Genomic DNA, 20,311 nt, shown 5'->3' on the forward strand with positions numbered 1-20,311 from the left:
GGGCAGCACCCCCTGCCCACTCCTCCCCCTCCCACGTCTTTGCGAAATCTGGTGCCACAGCAGAAGTGTGCAGGATGTCGCCGCGGGTAATTGCAGGTTACACAGAACAATCTGAGGAATTAAAATCATATTTTCATTGCACCATAAAAACATGTGAAGGCGGGAAGGCGGCCCCGGGGCCAGGTGGAGAACACCCTGCTCTGGCTCCACCCTGTACTCCCTGGGCCGTCCCCGGGGAAACACAGGATCGAAACCACTATTGGCCCAGGACACTGGTCCCACACCGGGCAAGGGAGCCTGGGAGAGCGGCCGCTTTGCCCACATTGCCCTACTGGGCCTTGGTTCCTGCCCTGGCTGTGCAGCTGCCTAGGTGGGGGCTCTGGGCCAGTGTCCCACCAGAGTAGTGAGGTGTGGGGATGGCCAGTGCCTGTGAGGTCCCCTGGGCCTGGTCTGCAGCCAGGTGCTTGCCAGTTCAGCACCGGCCCTGAGAGGGCCTGGGGCAGCAGTGCTGGCCTGTTTGTGGCAGCTCTTTGCCTGCAGCACCCATTGCTTGTAAACTGCGCTGGACCCCTGTCTGCCACTTACCAGGAGAGTATGAGCCCCTGTGCAGCAGGAGCCCAAGGACCCACGGCTGCCTGGGATGTGTGTGGTGGACGTTTTGGTCCCTCCTAGGGGATGCGCAGGCCGGCTGAATGGGCCACACAGCGCGGGAGAGCTGAGGTCACAGAGAGCAGGTATGTGGTGCACGGTGTGTTCCAGGAAGAAGGGGCACGCAGGGAAAACCACCTGGAGGGGCCAGTGGGGGCATGGACGTGTGGGTGGCTCTCAGGCCCCCAGCAACAGGCACTCCTGGTCGGCTGGGCGGGCAGGGAGGCGAGAGGCCCTCCTGGCAGAGTGCCGCCCAGCGTGTACTGCGGGCTCCACACAGCTGCATCCTCTCCGTCACCACAAAAGCACCAAGGCCATTTCAAGTTTTCCCTGTGCTCCCTGGCAGGGACTGATCCCAGGGCCGAGGAATCCACAGGCCCTCTGCCCCCTTCCTGGCTGCTGCCCAGAGCCACCCCCTAGAGCCCAGGCAGCAGGTGTAGGCCGACCTCCCGGCCTTGTGGTGCCCCCAAGGCAAAAAACTTGCAGGCCTAGAGGCAAGCCCCACCCACAGGATCCAGCCCAGGCATGCCACCAGCCGTGCGTTAAATGGGACATGGCTGATCAGGAGCTGCACTTGTGGGAGGGCCTGGCCCAGCACTTGGCATCTTAAGTGGGCGTCTAAGAGCTCACGTGCACGCTTCACACAGCAAGTCGGGCTTCTGCAGGCCCATTAAGGCGCAAAGGCATTCCTCTGTGCGCTGACAAGCAGGGTCCCATCCAGGGCTCGGGGCCGGCAGACTAAGTGATGTTTTCTTAAGGAAGACACGCGATTAGCCACCGCTAAAGCCCCAGCACAATGCAGGGCCCGGCCGTGGCTGTCAGCGCTATCTCTCGGCAGTGACTGACAGGCGCTCCCCAGCCCATCAAGCCTCAATGCACAGGATTAGCCTGACGCAGTCGACAAGCTGACTTGGAGGGCCACAGTGGAAACCGGCAAAGTGACTGACATCCAGGGACAGAGAGCCTCACACAGCCCTGCTACCTCCCATCATGGGCCCGCCCATTGGCGGGCTGTTCCAGAACAAAGCCAGTGTTGCCGCCCCTCCCCAGAGCCTGCCTGGCGCTGGGCTGCCGTTCTTGCTTCAAGGTGCAGAGACCAGGCAGAGGGTCCCAGGAAAAACCCTCAGTGGGCGTCTTCAGGCCAGAGGCCAGACAGCTGTGGGGCAGGTGGGGTGGCTCTGCCTCCTGCCTAGGTGGGGTCCCCAGCACTGCAAGGCTGCTCCCCTCTGCCCAGGGCTGCTCGGAATTGTGCTCAGGAGTTCAAGGGGCCCCAGCGGACCCTGGGCTGCACATGATTTAAGAGGGGCCCGGTGACCTGGCCAGACCCCACCCACCTGGGCGATCCTGGGGGCCCGTCAGGGACACCACAGGCAGAGCACGTTTCAGAAAAAGCACCTTCTTTATTTGCACTGCAGAAATGCCAGGGGGCTCGGACATGGGTGCCCACAGGGTGGGTTTCCACCCAGGTCGTCATCATCTGGCAGCAGGAGCCTAGAAGCAGTGCCAGGCGGCAGAGGCTGAGAGGTGCAGGTGTGAGGTGGACAGTCCCCTGAGCCATCCCTGCGGGGCACACAGGCCACCTGTCCAGCACTTGTGCTCCACGCTGACCGTCTCACAGGCGCTCCAGGAGAGGGGTGAGGCCCTCCAAACCTGCCTGCAGCCATCCTGCCAACAACGGGAAGGTCAAGGCAGCCACCCACCCCTCCCATCAGCCTGGTCATGTCTCCCACTGCCACACCCAGGGACCCCCAAGGGAGAGACGGGTGAGAAACAAACCCTGCAGAGAGTGGCCCCACCCCAGGGCGATGCGTCACAGGGAGCGACGCAGTGCTACAAAAATATTTTGAAATGATAAAAATTTATAGCAGGCTCCTAACAAAACAGCTCTGGGAGGTGCAATGTTCTGATAAGAGTTTCCTCAGGATGCCCTTTGTTTATTCCTATCAAGCGCAGCCCCGCCGGGGGGAGGCAGCCACAGCGAAGCAGGGGGCCCTGAGTACCCCCAGAGAGGCCTCCCCAGAGCCCCTCAGCACCATGCGGACCCCAGAGCCTGTCCACAGGCATCTTGGGGGGAGCCCACTGCTCTGCCTGGTCTCCACCCGAGCCCCAGGGGAGAGATGGAGCCCAAACACCCCCAGCCCCGGGACAGGCTGACAGCCGTGGGGGTGCCCCAGGTGGGCTGGATGGCACAGGCTGAGGGCCCACCCTGCCCCGGCCCCCGTCCTCAGCCCTGGCCGGAGGATGCACTGTCAGACCACGAGGCGAGAGGGCTCTGGCACAGGCATCCCTGGGGCAGAGGCCAGGAGCCCTCGCCAGGTTCTTCCTCCTGGGAAGAGGATGAACAACATGCCCCCGGCCAGCCTGACTCTGCAGAGCTGAAACAGAACCAAATGTGTGGGGCAGGCTGGGCAGGGCCGGCCATCACAGGGCAGCGTCTCCACCTTCTGGGAGGCAGGGAAACAAGCGGGCGCTGAACTCTGCAGGAGCCAGGTGGGAGGCCAGCTTCCCGACTGCAGCCGCCTGTGAAGCAGCAACTTGAGATGCCCGACTTCAGCCCGCCCCGGACACCCTCCACGCCAGCATCCGCCTGGGCCAGGCTCCTACGGATGAGCCCTGTTTCTTGAGACCTCTTGTGTGTGGGGGGCAGCTGTGGCCAGGCCGGGGTCTGGGGTTCCCGGGGAGGTTTGGGCCCTTGGGGACTTCTCCTCCTGCCTGTCACCAATGCCTGTCACCAGGCCTGGTTACAGGACGGAGCATCCCTGTTCTGGGTGGCGTGGCAGGTACAGCCTTGCTGTACACCTGGAGGGAGCCCATGGCCAGGGCTCCTGCACCCCTGCCATGTGCCCTGTCCTCAAATACAGAGCCGGCCCCACTTGCATACCTGGGTCTGGCCTCCGAGGAGCTGGTGGCGGGCGCACCATGTGCCCTGGCCTGCAGGGATGGTGCTTACCCTCAGCAGCCTGTCACCGTGGGGTCCAGGCCTGAGCGCTTGGAGATGCGCAGCTTGACTACCTCCTCGGAGCATGTGGGATGGATACCCACGGTCCGCATCACCTGCGCGTAGGAGGCCCCACACCTGCACATATAGGGGATGGGGGAGGCAGGCGGGGGTCAGCACAGGGAGGGGGGTCCACAGCATCCCATCCCTGGGAAGAGGAGGGCCTCGGAGGCTGCTGGTCTCCTCACTGTCCCCTAACCCCCAGCCAGAAGCCAGGACCCCTGCCCACACCTGTGGGAGCCGTCCACCTCCCTCCCAGCAGATGCTCAGTGCTCATCTAGCCCACCTCCCACCCAGCCATGCCCTGGCTTGCCCTGGCCTGGCTTCCTGCTGTTCCATCCCCTGCCCCCAGGCACAGTCCTGCCTCAGGCCTCTGCTCTCTGCTTTACCCACAGACAGCGCATCCTGACCTCACCACACCACCGCCCCCCAGGCCCCACATCCAGCCAGCCACGTCTCTCAGGCCATGCACAATGTCCCAATCTCCAACTACCCCTGTCAACCCGCCCAGAGCCTTTGCCACGGCTTCCTTTGACCCCGGGACGCCGAAAACACACAGCCTGAGCCCAAGACCCAGGCAATGGCCCCAGCTCCAGAAGACATGCAGCAGCCCTGGGGTGGCTCTCCAGGCACTGGCGCCCCGCTCATGGTGGCATGAGTGCTGGGCCGGGTGGGCGAGGGCCCCAGCAGCGACCCGGGGCCACAGTGGACACCTCACCTGGCTCTGGCTGGCTCAACAGCATCTGGCTGGGGCAGAGCTGCCCCTTGTCTCCCTGAACCCGCCCTGTCTGAGGAGGGCCTGAGGAATCTCTGCTGCAAACCCGCGAAGGCCACAAAAATGCAGCAAGAGAGGCAGCAGCTCTCCACTGCCGCACTGCCGGCACTCGAGGGACACCCAGCTGCACATCGCATCACAGCCCGCATTCCTCGGGACTTACTTGATCCCCAGAGCAAATCCTTGAGTAACTTCGCCTGCATTGGGGCCAAGGAAGTGCAGGCCCAGCACCAGCTGCGGGGGCTCCCTCAGGCACACCATCTGAAAGCCGCACATCTCAGCTACCAGCCCAGGAGGGGGCTGGGTCACGTCCACCCTGCATCCACCCTGCACCCTGCCTGGGGGGCATGGCTGCAGCCAGCCCTCGGGTGTTCGCCCTGCCGGGCTCTTTCCCACCCTCCCTCTCACCCTCAGCACCCTGGGCCACAGGGATGCTCACCTTTACATAACACTGGGATGCATCCCGTCCAGCCACCGTGAACTCCAGCGGTTTATAATGGGCGTGATAGACCTGAGGACAGGATACCACCCCTGGATCAGTGCTGGGACAAACAAACCTTGTGGCACCTGCAGCTCCCACAGGCTGCATGGGCAAGGCAGGGTCATGACGGGCAGGAACCATCCATCTGGCCTGAAGGTCTGGTCTGGGAGGGGGAGGAGGGCTTGGCTGGCCACAGGGTGTGTGCAGGCAGCCAGTGGCTGGAGCCATGCTCTACAGGACAGACCCTCTCCCACCCAAGCCTGGGACCCCCACAGACCATAGCAGCAGAGCAGGCATCAGGCAACCCAAGCACCCAGGCTGGGCACAGCAAACCTGCGTGGATATAGCTCCCCCACAACCAACGGCGGAGGCAAGAATGGGTGAGCAGGCGACCACCCGGCTCCCTCAGGCACCCTGGTGCTCCCTTGGCCCTCACTGGAGCAAGGCCGCTGTGGCCACACCGGAGCCGGAGCTGTTGGACAAAGGCTTTCAGCACCCTTGAAGGGCTCGACAGCGTGTCCGGGGCTGCGGCCAAGTAAAAAATGAGCGGGGCCCTCACATGTGCTGCACAGCCATTATTAATTAATGGAACTTCAGAGAATATTGTTCTAACTAAGACAGAATTCAAAAGAAAACAAATAAAGAGTATTTGGCCATTCAACATCGTGAAACATAAAACAACATTATAAAATGCCAGGAACATATGTCCCAGCGCACTTGTGATGAATCAAACAAAAATAGCAAATAAAGTGCCTCGGGGAAGGCTGGCCTGTCAGGCCTGTCCTGTTGATGGAGAGGACTGGGGTGGAGGGGGAAGGGCCCAGCCCTGGAGCCCAGTGACTCATCCCCAAAGGCCCCAGGCCCCACCACCCAGGCCACAGCCTCCGGTTTCTCTGGGTGTCTGCAAGCTGCCGCGGCAGCAAGATGAAACCGCACCGAAGGCTTCCAGCTACCATGGCCCGGCAGGCTTCAGAGCCCCTGCATTCTTCCAGGCCACCCCAGAGCCACAGCCACCTGCCACAGCAGACCCCCAAAGCAGCCTTGTTCGATGAAAACCCCTTTCCTCCAGGGTGAGTGCCTGAGCCTGGAAGAAGCTGGAAGAGGATAGGTGTCAGGATGTGGTGGGGGGTGAGGGGCTGGGGGCTCTCGCCTGGGAGACACCCTGGGCAGTCCAGGAAGACAAGGTGTAGGGTGGTTGGGGGCTGGGGGTGGAAGCAGAGGTCGGAGACCCCTGGGAGAAACCTTTCTGGGTCGAGTGAGATTCAAGTCCCTGCAAAGTGGGGACAGCACAGAGGCACCTCCGGGGCCCTGGTGGTTTCAGGGATAAGCAGCTGTGTGCTGGAGTGGGGCCGGCGCTCAGCTGACCTCAGCAGGGGAGCGGGTGGCACCATGGTGGTGACCCAGTTGGTGCTGGGCACCCCTGCAGCATGGCTGGGGTGGGGCTGGGGGCTTCTGGGCCACAGGGCTTCTTGCCCTCAGAACAAGGCAGCCAAGGGCCTTCCCCTCACTGCTGTGACACGTGGTGGCAGAGACCAGAGGCACCTAAGCCCAGTCACCCCAAGGCTGCCAAAGACTAGGCACCCCCGTTGCTGGGGCTGCTCCCAACGTGTCCCTTCCTGCTATACACAGCCACCGCTCAGGGCCCCTGGAAAGGAGAGACCCTGGCGCCCTGTTCACAAGGCCTCCGCCCAGAGCGTGGAGTGAGGTCGCGGAGTCGCCACTGTCCTCAGCCGCACTGCTCCCAGGCCTCACCTCAACATGCTCCTGCCCGTGGCGAGCCACTGCCTCCTCCTCGGACAGCCCCACACAGCCATACTCCAGCGGGGTGAAGACGGTCGTGGGAACCTGAAAGCAGATCTGGAGTCAGGGAGGGCCCCTGGGCCCCGAAAATCGAAGGTCCTCATTGCATGTGACACAAAGAGCAATGATCACAGACCAGGCCCAGATGTGCCTGGAGCAGGCTGCAAGTACAGCAGGCGACCCACCTGCCCGCACCTGCGCCACACTCTCAGAACGGAGCCCCACACACATGCTTGCACACACACGTGTGCACAACACCCCCGCATAAGCACGCACACACGCATGCCCACACCTACATACAGACACACAGCGCACAAAAGCCCCTCACCCCAGAAGAGCTAGTCTCGAACTCGGCCTCTCCCGGGCTGCACGTGGCGTCCGCTAGATAGAACTCACATTGTCATAGTCCATCAGGTCTGAGGACCCGCGGAAGAGCCGCTGCACCAGGAGCCTCCCAGCCATGATAGCCGTGGGTGTCAGCTCAGGCCGCCCCTTGGGGAAGGCACAGCGGGGCCACGTCAGCACCATGTCCGGGGTTATATGCAGCCCCCATGCCACCACCCTTTGCCCCCCGAGTGGGCATCTCCCTTTAGAAAATCCCCAACACTGGCACCAAGTACGGTGACATAAAGCCTCCCCCTGGAGCTCGTCCCCCTGCGGGGCATCCCAGGGACCTAGGTAGGTCACTCATTCTCCTGCTTGTTGCCCTCCACCCTGCCCTGGGAAAGGAGTCCGCTGCCAATGAGGCCGGCCGTGCCACCCTCACATGCTCAAGCCTTCTCTGCAAACCCCTTCTGCACACTGCTGACCTCGGAGGGCTGCCTGGTGACCAGGCTCAAAAGAGCCCCTGCTACCGTTTGCATTCACTGGAATCCCCGGCTGAAAAGGGACCCCCAAAGCGTTCCACACACTCCCGACGTGCAGCTCGACTTGCACGTCACAGTCCACAACAAATTCCAAATCAGAACGTCGCTGTGCTGGAGAGCCCTCCGTCCCAGGGTGTCCCCGGCCTTGGGGGTTCCAGCACCATCCTCTGGGATGGGCTGCCAATCACCTTGGCAGCAGGAAATGCAGATGTTGTTTGGCATTCCAGAAATGCACAGAGATCCGTGGAGATAAACTCAGAGCGCAGCCTGCGCATTCCAGCAGGCCTGACTAACTACCGAAACGTCCTGGCGGCGGCGAACAGCGCACACAACGTCTCATTAAACAATAGCCCCCGCCCCGCCCACAGGCTCTTCCCAGCCGCTCAAGGGACCACTGGTTGGGTGTTAACTCTTTGGACTGTTCAGAATGACCTTTCTGAGTGGATTTAATGTTTAAATAAAGAATGCCTTTGTGTGTGCCATGCATTTCTGGCAAAACAGTTTGAAATGTTACAGTTTCCAACGCAGGAGCCTGGGAGCTACACACTTGCAGAGGGAAAACTCAGATTCCCAGAGAGAAGGGAGGCTTCCTGCTGTGCACAGAGATGCACGTGGCACTGTCTCAGGGTGCAGTGCTCACAGGATGCAACAGACCATGCAATCAGAGACCACTGCACCTACATGGTCCAAGGCAGAGGCTGCGCTTGCAGAAATCACACTGAGCAGCTGAACCATCCAGCTAAGCAAGCTGGGGCTGCAGGGTGGCCGAGGCATGTGCAGTCACGTGCTCTGTCCACACAATCGGGACGGCTAGATGGGCCCTACAGGACGCTGCTGGGTCCGCCTGGAGCCTCAGAGTGTGACCTTATTTGGAAATAAGTTCTTTGCAGATATAATTAAAGTAAGGATGGAGATGAAGTCATCCTGGATTAGGGTGGACCCTAAATCCAATGACAGAGAAACTGTAAGAAGCAAATCAGGGCCCAGAGACACACCCAGGAGACTGTCACGTGATGATGAGGCAGAGAGAGGAGTGATACAGCCACAACCCGAGGGACGCCGGAGGTGTCCTACCCCAGAGGCTTCTGAGGGAGCCTGGCCCAGCTGACACTTTTTGAGATGGAGTCTCGCTGTCACCCAGGCTGGAGTGCAATGGCACAATCTTGGCTCATGGTAACCTCCACCTTCCTCCTCCCGAGTTCAAATGATTCTCCTGCCTCAGCCTCCCGGGTAGCTGGGATTACAGATACGTGCCACCATGCCTGGCTAATTTTTGTATTTTTTTAGTAGAGACGGTTTCACCACGTTGGCTAGGCTGGTCTTGAACTCCTGACCTCAAGTAATCCGCCTGCCTTGGCGTCCCAAAGTGCTGGGATTATAAGCATGAGACACTGCACCCAGTCCCAGCTGACACTTTGATTTCAGACTATTGCCCCCAAACGTGAGAGAATCCATGTCTGCTGTTCTGGGCCACCCGTGTGTGGTGATTTAGTTGCGCAGCCCCAGGACACTGACACCAACAGGTCTCGCTACAAAGAAGCTCTCAGGGACACTCCAGAGCCACTCTCAGCAGCAGGCACTGGACACATGCAGGACAGGCAGAGCACTCCTGAGGCTGCCGGGGTGCAGCATCCCAAGACTGACCACCCAGGTCCCTTACTGGGGCCATGGGTAAGGAGGGCTCCAGAGCCCCCACCCAGGAAAGACTGGCACTGATCTTCACAGCAGCAGCTGAGAGCAAAGGACCTGTCCCGGTGTGACACCCAGAGAGGCAAGCCAGAGGATACGAAGGTGGGGAGGGCGGGGCCAGGTGGGCCCAAACTGGACCTGCCTCAACCCTGTGGGGACAGGATGGCCCCAAGGCCATGTCCAGTGGTGGCATTTCTAAGCCTATGCCTCCAGCCTACCTGCCGGGGGTTGGGGCCTGCGTGCAGAACTGACCCATGCCCAGTTCCCAGCAGGCGTCTGCTGCTGGTGCTTGCAGCTGTCTTTAGGCCGTCCACACTCCCGCCACAGAAAGGAAAGGAAAGGCAGAGAGCTGAGGCCCAAGTCCAGGTTGCCCCAGAACTCCAGACAGGCTGGCCCTGGGGTTTGACCCAGAGCCTCTGTGATCAGAGAAAGTGTTGTTTCTCTCCCACAGGACAGAAGCAGCCGGAGCCCAGCGAGCAGGGGTGGTGGGGCAGGCAGGGGCAGGGGCCTGGTCCCACGACGCATGCCGTACCTCCACCACGTCACCAATGGCGTAGATGTGGGGCACAGAGGTGCCTTCCCGGGAGTCCACCAGGATCTTCTGAGTGTCGGGGCTAGTATCTACCCCAGCCTTCTCCAAATTCAGACTTCTGGTGTCTGGTACTCGACCTGAAGGAAATAGAGAGGGGGCTGAAAGGTCATCTTCAGTGGCTTTGACCTAGAGCTGTTGTATTTAAACTATTTCTCAGAATGTCCACTTACAGACCGGGTACGGTGGCTCATGCCTGTAATCCCAGCACTGTGGGAGGACGAGGTGGGCGGATCACCTGAGGTCAGGAGTTCAAGACCAGCCTGGTCAACATGATGAAACCCTGTCTCAGCCGGGTGCGATGGCTCACGTCTACAATCCCAACACTTTGGGAGGCCGAGGCAAGTGGATCACCTGAGGTCTGGAGTTCAAAACCAGCCCGGCCAACATAGTGAAACCCCATCTGTACTAAAAATACAAAATTACCTAGGCATAGTGGTGCACACCTATAGTCCCAGCTACTCGGGAGACTGAATCGCTTGAACCCAGGAGGCGGAGGCTGCAGTGAGCTGAGATTGCACCATTGCGCTCCAGCCTGGGCGACAAGAGCAAAACTCTGTCTCAAAACAAACAAACAAACAAACAAAAACAGAAAAGAAAAGAAACCCTGTCTCTACTAAAAATACAAAAATTAGCTGGGTGTGGTGGTGCGCACCTGTAGTTCCAGCTACTTGGGAGGGTGAGGCATGGGAATCACTTGAACCCGGGAGGTGGAGGTTGCAGTGAGCCAAGATCACACCACTGCACTCCAGCCTGGGTGAGAGAGTGAGACTCTGTCTCAAGAAAAAAGAATGTCCACTTAGAACCGGCCAAAAGTGAAGCACCAGCAGCGCAGAGGGGCTCCTGGCCTCTGCAGGAGGTGGCAGGCAGGTCTGAAACAGACGCTGGTCAGATGACAGCTGGCACAGGAGACAAGGCGGGGTGCCACCTGCGGAGACCAGTCGGCCTTAGACTGGTTCCTGGCATGCAGGAAAGGAAGAGGCACTTGCCAATGCTGGGGCTCCCTGACATCAAAGAGTGCTAAGTGTGGGATTCCAGAACCTTCCACATGCCCAGGCCTCAGGCCCTGCTGCAGGGCCACCAGCACAGTGCCAATGGCTCTGGTACCGACTTCATCCGGAGAAACCAGCCCTTTGTGGGGAGCTGCTGGCACCTGGCCTGCCTGGCCACCCTGCATCTGTCTGCAGCACTGCAGCCTGATACCATCAGGCAGTGAGACCGAGAGTCCAGAGGGGCCTCCTTCGAGGACACCTGCAGGCTCCCGATGGCCTCCTCCCTATGTGGACAGGCTGAAGAGGAGCCGGCCACACCCTGGACTGTACCCCAACAATGCTCAAGTCCTGGGGTCTGGCCCTCTGCCCAGGTAGGGCCTGAAGGTCTCTCCCCATTAGGGGAAAGGAAGCCCCCCCAACCCACTAGCAGAGGGCCAAGTGAGCAGAGCTAGCAGCTGGGTCTCCCACCTGCTCTGTGCTGCAGCCCCCCGTGGCTGCCTGGCACACAGCCCCAGCCTAGAGACCTCAAGGCCGAGGGGAGCTGAGCTAAGGGGCAGCGTCCTAACTACACCATGCCCATTCTAGGGGGCAGCTGGCTCAGCTGATCCTGCTCTTGGGTGCAAAGGTCAAGAGAGGCAGGGGATGGCCAGTCCAGGGGGTCAGCACAGCTGCCCCCTGCCAGTCTCCACATAGCCTGGGGCCCGGAGAGAGGGCACCGCATAGGCCTCTTCACAGCCCAAGGGCCAGCAGAGGTCCCTTCCTCCCCTAACTCAGATGGGTGTGGCTTTGCCAGGCCGGCGGGCGGCCACAGCAGCTTTTCCCTCCCAATCCCAGCTGCTCTCGGCTCCCAGGGGCTCAGGATGATCCACCGATGGCAAAGGCGGTTTGGCGTCAAAGGCATAGGACCCCTGCTCATTGTGGCTGCGACAAACCAGCTGCTGGCCGGCATGCGGGTGGCGCCCACCTAAGCATCTGGAAGCTGAAGCTCCCGTGAAAGGGAACCCTTAAGTCTCCAGCTGCCGTCCTGGGGCGGGAGTCAAAACATACAAACTTGGCTAAGCCGGCTTGCGGGAGGCTGGCTCCAGCCTCTGTGCTCTGCTCAGCCGCAGGAATTGGGTGCCGGGAGGGCTGGCACCGGCTGGGGATCAGCCCAGACACAGGGGATGCCAGCCCACATCAGAGGAAGGAGCTGGGCCCCATGGGCAGGGCTGAGGCACGAAGGAGGGGCCGAGGTCCCTGCAGGCAGGGGGCTCACGCCCAGCCCTCTGGTCCCTCCCCAACCTGGTGTCCAGCCCACCAGACCCAGTACTTCCTGGTGCCTGCGGGAATAGAACATCTGACGCTGCACCCACACTCTCCTCTGCATGCTTGCCTGGCTGGTCCCAGGAAGCCAAGGCACTCATCATGTTCCTCATGATAACTATGGCAACTATAGACCTTGCAGGTGCTGACCAAACCCTGTCCCCAGGTCTGAAGGAAATAAAGATAAATTTAAAAGTAGTCACAAGAGATAAAAGAGGCATGGAATTAGGTGGCCCATCCAAAGCCGGGATCTTCTGCACATGGTGTGTGGATCCCTCTGGGAAGTTGGTGGGAATGTGATGGAGCCACTAACGTGAAAAGCATGACAACAGGACAGGCTGGATGGCCAGGGGAGAGAGGGCTGCGTGGCACAAACACACCTGGCCCTGCAGGGACTCCATAGCCCATCAGGGAAGAACAGCAAAGGAAGAGTGAGTGGCCTGTGGCAGGTAGCAGGCTCAGCCCTGAGGAGGACAGCCAAGGGCACAGTGGGGTTAGAAGCTGGGCCGGTGGGACATGGCTGGGAGTGGGTGCAGGGAAGAGGCCCGTTCCACTTGGGTGGGGCCACGTCCCCAGCTGTGGCCAGCCCTGATGGCAGGACACCAAGCCCTGAGCCCCACTATGGGTCTTGCAAGCAAAGGACTGGGCAGTGGCCAGAGAAGGGCCAGATATCCCTGCTGGTGCTGGACAGCCAGTCAGGTGTCCTAGGCCCCACTGGCTCAGGCCTGGAGCCCTGCAGGAGGGTGAACGACTCGTGCCAAGGTGGGGACCCAGTGGGGCCCGAATGGTGTGAGCAGCAGGATGCAGGCGGCTGCGCCCAGTCAGCTCCCCACCATTTCCCTCCTATGCCAGGATAAAGGCACACCACTCAGGCCATTTGGGGAAAGAAGGGCGCCTGCACTAGTGTCTTTCGCCCCTGCATGTTGTGCTCTGAGCTTTCCCAGATGTGCCTGCGGCCCACTGCAGGCCTCCCCATGGAGGGGCTCCGTGCTCCCTGCAGCTCCGTCCTCGCAGCCTTGGCTCTTGAGCGCCCAGTGCAGTGTTTGCCAAGTGCTGCTGAATGGCCCCTCCTGAGGTAGAACATTTGGTGGCTCTCGAGTCTCTGATTCCTAGACACCACCAGGATGGAGACCTGGGGCACCAGCTTGCCATGTGTCAGCTGAGTTCCTGGGGCAGATCCTCAGAAGAAGGGCAGCCAGCTGAGTGGGGGCTTCCGGGCGCAGGACAATCCTTAGACTCTGTTCCTTCCTGGCGCAAGCGGCGCACAGCACTCTCTGTCATGCTGCTTTAATTTGCACTTCTTTGATGACTAGTAAGATGAAGTAATTTTTGGCCACGTGTTTATGAACCGTATTTCCTCTTTTGTAAATTGCCAGTTTCTGCCTTTTCTCATGCATTTATAGGCATCTTCACTATGTTCCTGCTTTGTAAGAGCTTATTACGTAATGGATACATAACACTCTGTCATATTTTCTGCAGACAACAAGGGCATTAAAATTCCAGGTACAGCTCTTCAGACTACACTCATGAGCAGTCGTGGGCCACAGGATTCATGGGCAGAGGAAGGGCGCCAGCTCTGTATTCCTTGTGCATGTGAAGCACGAGGGCTCATGGGCCTGCACGCTGTGGACTTACCCAGGCGGCACAGCTACATCAAGGGCACCTTGAAGGATATCCCCTTGCTGAGATGGTCTCCAGGATCCACACCAGTTTAAGCGGCAGACAGAGCTGTCCATCACCACCAAGGGCCTCCACATGGGCCAGTTTGTTTGTGTACTGTAGCAAGAGGGCCCAGCTGGGCGTCGGCAGTGTCCTCCCTGCAGGCACCACACCTGTACCATCAAGCGCTGCCTGGAGGAGAGGCTGGGACCAGGACTTATTGACCTGGGCCTTTGAGAACTACACCGCAGTCACCTCCCCTAGCCTGGAAACCAGGAAGACTCACATGAAGCTGCCCTCCAAGAGGATCATCTCAGCCAACAGAGCTGTGGTCAGCATGGGAGACAGAGGTGGCCGAACTGACCAGCCATCCTGAAGGCAGGCCATGCCCACTACATATAAGGCAAAGAGGAGCTGCTGACCGTGGTGCAGAGTACGGCCACAAGCCCCAAGGAACGTCCCTTCAGAGATGGCAACCACTGGCACGCTGGCAAACCTGCCACTGCAGAGATGCCTCTGCTGGTAGCAAACTGGGTCTCGTTGCTGCCCACTGGGCTTGGTTCAGACTTGGGGCTGACGGGCCCAACAGAGTTTGTCCTTCTGCCAAAAAAGTAGTAATTCCAGGTACAAATGGACGTTCTCACTTCCTGTGTATTGGTGTGGCTGGCCCACAACACTGACACTCAGGAAGCACTGGGCTGAGCACCTCTGCAGCCCGGAGCTGCCTCCAGCCCCAGGCCCAGCAGTGCAGCACCCCTGACGCAGGACAGCCCATCTCCACACGTGGCCCTGGGAGTGCTAGGAGCAGCCGGGCAGGGCAGCCCTCCTCTGATCACAGTGAGAGCCTCACCAGCTGCTGTCAATGGCCCGGGAGATGGAGGGCAGGCACCACGCTTGTCCAGCCAGCCTGGCCCCAAGGAGGGACCAGAGAAGGCTGAAGCCCAAAAACCACCCAGACAGTCACCATGGATCACTCCCACCTATTCTGATGGACACAGGGACAAGGGGACGGCCAGTCGCATGAAGTATTACGCACCTCTCTCATCTGTGATGGGAAGAACAGGCATGCCCTCTGATTTCACGCCCGCCTGGGACACATGTTCCCAACAGAGAAGAGCAAGGAGGCGGTGCCCCGGGTGAGAGGTAAGTGCCAGTGGGAGTACAGCAGGGTGAGTCAGTGGCTGTGATCCAGACAGAGGCAGCCGGGGCCAAGCACTGCGCCTGAGGACGAGGGTGTGGGAGTGGGAAGCTCCAGGGCCGGTGGGCAATGCGAGGCGGGCAGGGCTTCACACATAGGCCCTGTGGGCCACCTGGCAACTGTCTCACGAGGGATGTGGCCCCCAGAGCCAGCCACTCTCACAGGGCCTGGCCTGCCACTTGCCCCAACGAGGCACCTTGGAACCAGGCACAGAGAAGAGTATATATGCCTTTGGAAATGGAGTTAGATCCTTGAAGCTTATTTTTCTAAAATACTTATCTTCTTCTTCTTCTTTTTTTTTTTTTTCCAGAATCACCCCTTCTCAATGAGCCCCAGGCCCCTACCCACAGCTCTGAGCCCAGGAAGGGGATGCACCTGCCCTACTGGCCTCGGGTCCCCTCGAAATGCCATGTTAGTTGAATAAATGAGTGAGCCCCGGGGCCTCAATGGGACCTGACTGGCCACTCGCTGTGACTGCCAGCAGCCACCAGGGACCCCCAGACTGTCCCGGGGTGTCTTATACCCAGGGAGGCTCCTCGGGGGGGATGGGGGTGAGCTTCCCCACAGGCAGCATAAGGGCCTTTCCTACTTGAGCTGCCTGCGTGCATTATGATGTGTGAGACCCCATAGTCAGCCTTGGAGTATGGCGCAGCCTCCAGCTCAGGCCCAGAGGACCCCCAGGAAGGAGCGTGCTCTATGGTGAGTAGTCATTATTGCTTTAACAGTTATTATTAGACTGGGCGCAGTGGCTCACGCTTGTAATCCCAGCACTTTGGGAGGCCGAGGTGGGTGGATCATGACATCAGGGCTTCGATACCAGCCTGGCTAACACAGTGAAACCCCGTCTCTACTAAAAATACAAAAATTAGCTGGATGTGGTGGTGGTTGCCTGTAATCCCAGCTACTTGGGAGGCTGAGGCAGGAGAATCGCTTGAACCCAGGAGGCAGAGGTTGCAGTGAGCCGAGATCACGCCCTAGGACTCCAGCCTGGGCAACAGAGCTAGACACTGTCTCAAAAACAAACAAATAAAAAACAATTATTATTATTATATTATTAATTATTTGAAAAGAGGTTTTACTCTGTTGCTCAGGCTGGACTCAAATGATCCTCCCACCTTGGCATTCCAAAGTGTTGGGATTACAGGCATGAGCCACCTCACTCAGCCCTTTAACGATTGTTAACATAATTGCAATTGTAACAGGTTGGCTGCCCTGGGACACCTGCAGACATTAGAGGGTGCATGGTAATATGTATAAACGGTGCCGACCTATCTCTAGAAGACTTTTCACTATGTTGTTCTTTTTTTTTTTTTGAGACGGAGTCTCGCTCTGTAGCCCAGGCTGGAGTGCAGTGGCCGGATCTCAGCTCATTGCAAGCTCTGCCTCCCGGGTCCACGCCATTCTCCTGCCTCAGCCTCCAGAGTAGCTGGGACTACAGGCGCCCGCCACCTCGCCCGGCTAGTTTTTTTTGTATTTTTTAGTAGAGACGGGGTTTCACCGTGTTAGCCAGGATGGTCTCGATCTCCTGACCTCGTGATCCACCCGTCTCGGCCTCCCAAAGTGCTGGGATTACAGGCTTGAGCCACCGCGCCCGGCCTTTTTTTTTTTTTTTTTTTTGGGGGCTCTCCCTCTGTAGCCCAGGCTGGAGTGCAGTGGCCGGATCTCAGCTCACTGCAAGCTCTGCCTCCCGGGTTCACGCCATTCTCCTGCCTCAGCCTCCAGAGTAGCTGGGACTACAGGCGCCCGCCACCATGCCCGGCTAGTTTTTTTTTTTTTTTTTTTTTTTTTTCAGTAGAGACGGGGTTTCACCGTGTTAGCCAGGATGGTCTGATCTCCTGATCTCGTGATCCACCTGTCTCGGCCTCCCAAAGTGCTGGGATTACAGGCTTGAGCCACCGCGCCCGGCCTGTTCTTTTTTTTTTTAATTGGTTTCCACTCAGTTCTAACCATAAGTACTGAATATGACATGGTAACAAGACCCAGCTCGACATCCATGTATGCAGGTGCTGGCTGGCCTGTCAGATGGCTGTGGGCTCTGGACACGGGTGTGAACTGGCCCTCAAGCCAAGAATGGGGCACCAGGCTGGTGGGTAAGCACAGGGCGCTGCTTCCTGCTACTCTGGCCTGGCTTCTGTGAGGTGTTAGCACCACCATGAGCTAGGGCTGAGCCAACAGTGCTGTCTCAGGAGCAACAGTGCACGCCCAGGGCCACATGGTGTGGAGGGGAAGGCCGCAGCCACCGCTCATAGGAAGAGCTCCACGAATGTTCATCTTGGCTCCACTTCAAAAAATACCAAACTCACATGCAGACAGATTTGGGTCTCTCTTGATGTAATTAATTACAAACTAAATTTACACTAAAATAAAAAGGTGTTAGACTATCGAAGAGGGGTCTCGGATCCGTATCACCTGCCCAGGGATGGCCACTCCACCCTGAGAGCAAGGAGGCGTGGGTGCCAGGGTCACGGCTGGGCCCATCCCCACCGGGAAGAGCATAGCCACAAACTTGGTTTCCCGCAGCTGCAGCAAGGCACATCCCTGAGAGCAGTCCTGATGGGCCCACCGCAGGCCCCCTGCCCGGGCAACATCCACACCCACTGTGGCCCCTAAGCCCCGGCTGCGCCCACACCAGCACGGAGGGCATCCAGAAGGAGCCGCCCCTTCCCTCTCACCAGGCTCGGGATGCTCCCACCCATCCCCAACCTAGGGGGCTTGGTTCTTGCTTTCTGCCCTTTCTTGCTGCCTGGCACTCAACAGAGGGACATTCCGCAGGGACTTGTGTAGCTGAGTCTGCGGTGTACGGGAGCCATCAGCCAAGCACAGCTGAGCAAAGACGGCTGCCTGCCACGTACACGCCAGCAAGCAGTGCCTGGGTGGAGAGAGGAGCCCCGGGCTGCAGCCCACCCAGGCAACAGCTCCCCTCCTGGGCACCGCCAGCCCCCATCATCATCTCCTGGGCACCCCAGTCTCTCCGGCTGTGGTCCAGGCACACGTGCCACGTGGGGCAGACTATACACAGGCAGCTTGTGCGGGTGGCCTCTGTGCGGTACCAGGAGGAAGCCAGGAAGCCAAGCTCCCACGCTTCATGCATGCTGTGTTTCAGGCTCTGATGCTGATTTACACACAGGTGGACATCTCTGAGTTATCTAAGAGAAAGCCCAAAGAGGAAATGGCTTCAGTGGCCAGGGTAAGATCCAGACAGATTCCTTCCCTGGGTCTCGTCTCACCTGCCATACCACAAGGCCCCCGGGCAGACCCAGGGCCACCCTCCCTGGCACTCAGGCACAACAGCTGCCTGGCTGTGGGATCCCCAGGCTCAGCGAGTCCCCTCCTGTGTCTGCTGGCTCTTCTGGCCGTGGGCAGGACTCCCGTGGTGCAGGGAGGGATACGCTAGAGCCTTCAGCATCTTACCCTCAAGAGAGGGACAGAGAACCGTCCAGAGGGGCTGGGGATGTCAAAGGGGCACATGACGATCTCAACTTCCAGTTTCTCAGGGCTGCAGTCCAGAGGCAGTCTGTCCTTTCTTTAAAACCAAATCTAAGCTCAACTAGCACTTAGAAGCTTCTGCACTAGGAGGCATTTGCTCAGGACGCCCCAGCCCCACCCTGCTCCCCTAGACAGCCAGGGATTCAGGCCACAACTGGTTAACTCAGTGGGCGAATTCGAGCCCGCAGCGGTGCTGGCTGACTGTCTTCACTCAGCGCTGTAATCGGCACATCTGCAGACAGGAAATCCTCCTCCCTGAAGTTCCCAGTCTATTATCTGAGACACCTGGTGTGGGCGGGTGATTCAGAGACAAACAATGAGCGGGGCCCCCTGCACAGCAATTAACTGCTTTAACTGCTAATATGTTTAATCCACCACGTGGAGATCAAGGCTGCATCGAGGAAGGGGCTCGGGTCCTCCTCGGCTTCCAGACTGCAGGGCCCACTTCGTGATGCCAATGTCCATGGTCCTCGCCAGCTGCGGTCAGGCGCCAGGCACACAGGCAATGGGCAGGGCCAGCACTCAGCCCCTCGCGGGAGCTCTGTGCAGCACCTGGGCTCCTTGTGTGTGTGTGTGCGCGCTGGGCATGGGGGCATCCCCGCTTCCTGTCAGAGCCCAGCTTGTGCGGACGTAGTGCACACCCGGGACAGGAAGCGGAGTCGGAGATGTTGGCACTGCCAGCTGTGCCGCCCCTAGGGCGCTTTATTTTAACCTCCCAGAGTGGATCATCCTTTATTGCAAGTAGAAATAAAGCTTGGTTAAAGGCTTATCGTACAAACCGGCAGAAAACGCTTGCAGTTGCTGACCTGGGAAGTGGCTCCTGAATGTTTACAAAACCTGGCTCTGAGCAGCAGCAAAGTCAGCACATGCCCGAGCGGCCCCCAGCAGGCGTGCAGAAGCCGCGCCGCCCTCGGGAAGCAGGGTCAGAGGCCAAGGACTGCGAAAAGCTTCCACCCCCAGCATCAATCACGCCAGGCAGACTGTCTGGGGGATGCTCATTTTGCAAATACAAAAAAATAAAACAGACTCCTAGCAAGGGAGGATGGGCGTGCAGGCCATGGCAGCTCTGCTGAGTAGGGAGGGGACTTGCTTGTTGCCTGCCAGGCTGACACCCGGGCTTTCCAGGGACACAGCCCCTGGCCCATTGGTCTGCTACATCCCTGTGGGCTCAGTCGAGGGCTGCCCCTCAGCTCAACGGCAAGAGCTCCCTTATGCCATGGGTGAACGGAGATGTCAGCAGACAGAGGAGGAGGGCTAGGGCGCAGGGGGAGGGAGAAACTCGCCACCTCCCCTTTAGAGTGGAGTTTATTTGGGAATGATAGTAGGAGGACAAATTTTGAAAGAAAAATAAAGTGGAGTTTATGATGAGAACCATCAGTACACTTCAGAGTCCAAAATGTTACCTAATCCTTCAAAGTGTTTATCATAACAAATTTACTTAAAATCTGCTTTTACAATGTGACTGAGAGCATTGCTCTTGCTGACTGATCACCTCTGGGCCGAGAGCCCTGCATGCACTTGGGCGTCTCAGGTCCTCCCCAGCTGTCACCTCTGGCTCTGCCCACTGCACAAAAGTGAAGGCTCAGCCGCTTCAGGCTGGTTTCCTTGCTCGTTTCCCATTCCGAGTGACTGCTGCAGAAGTGCATCATCCTGTGACACAGCTTGTGCCTGCGGGAGCCCTCCCCCAGGGGACACTGACACCTGGCCAGCCCCACGTGAGCCCGGGAGCCCTCCCCCAGCGGACACTGACACCTGGCCAGCCCCACGTGAGCCCGGTGAGCTAATGGAGGTGGAGCCGGGGATCTGAGAGGGACCCTAGCTCTGACGT

The 20,311-nt window shown here is 59.1% G+C and overlaps 1 protein-coding gene across 2 annotated transcripts in view; it reads right to left on the reverse strand.

The window, feature by feature from the left end:
* Window positions 1–2,028: 2,028 nt before the first annotated feature.
* The window catches only part of TXNRD2 (thioredoxin reductase 2), a 64,055-nt gene continuing 45,772 nt past the window's right edge, over window positions 2,029–20,311 (reverse strand). The window contains exons 11-17 of one of the 2 annotated variants that reach the window (XR_001006678.1): window positions 9,790–9,926; window positions 7,099–7,194; window positions 6,655–6,747; window positions 4,861–4,932; window positions 4,585–4,682; window positions 3,530–3,724; window positions 2,029–2,313 (exon numbers count right to left, since the gene is read on the reverse strand). Coding sequence is in view for 1 of the 2 variants with exons in the window: in XM_011986024.1 (XP_011841414.1) it covers window positions 3,601–3,724; window positions 4,585–4,682; window positions 4,861–4,932; window positions 6,655–6,747; window positions 7,099–7,194; window positions 9,790–9,926 (620 nt within the window). In the remaining variant the exon portion in view is untranslated. The remainder of the gene's footprint in view (window positions 2,314–3,529; window positions 3,725–4,584; window positions 4,683–4,860; window positions 4,933–6,654; window positions 6,748–7,098; window positions 7,195–9,789; window positions 9,927–20,311) is intronic. The other variant, XM_011986024.1, reaches the window with a different exon arrangement.

This window comes from Mandrillus leucophaeus, unplaced genomic scaffold, assembly GCF_000951045.1.
Source record: "Mandrillus leucophaeus isolate KB7577 unplaced genomic scaffold, Mleu.le_1.0 Scaffold291, whole genome shotgun sequence".
In the NCBI taxonomy this organism is placed as follows: domain Eukaryota; kingdom Metazoa; phylum Chordata; class Mammalia; order Primates; family Cercopithecidae; genus Mandrillus; species Mandrillus leucophaeus.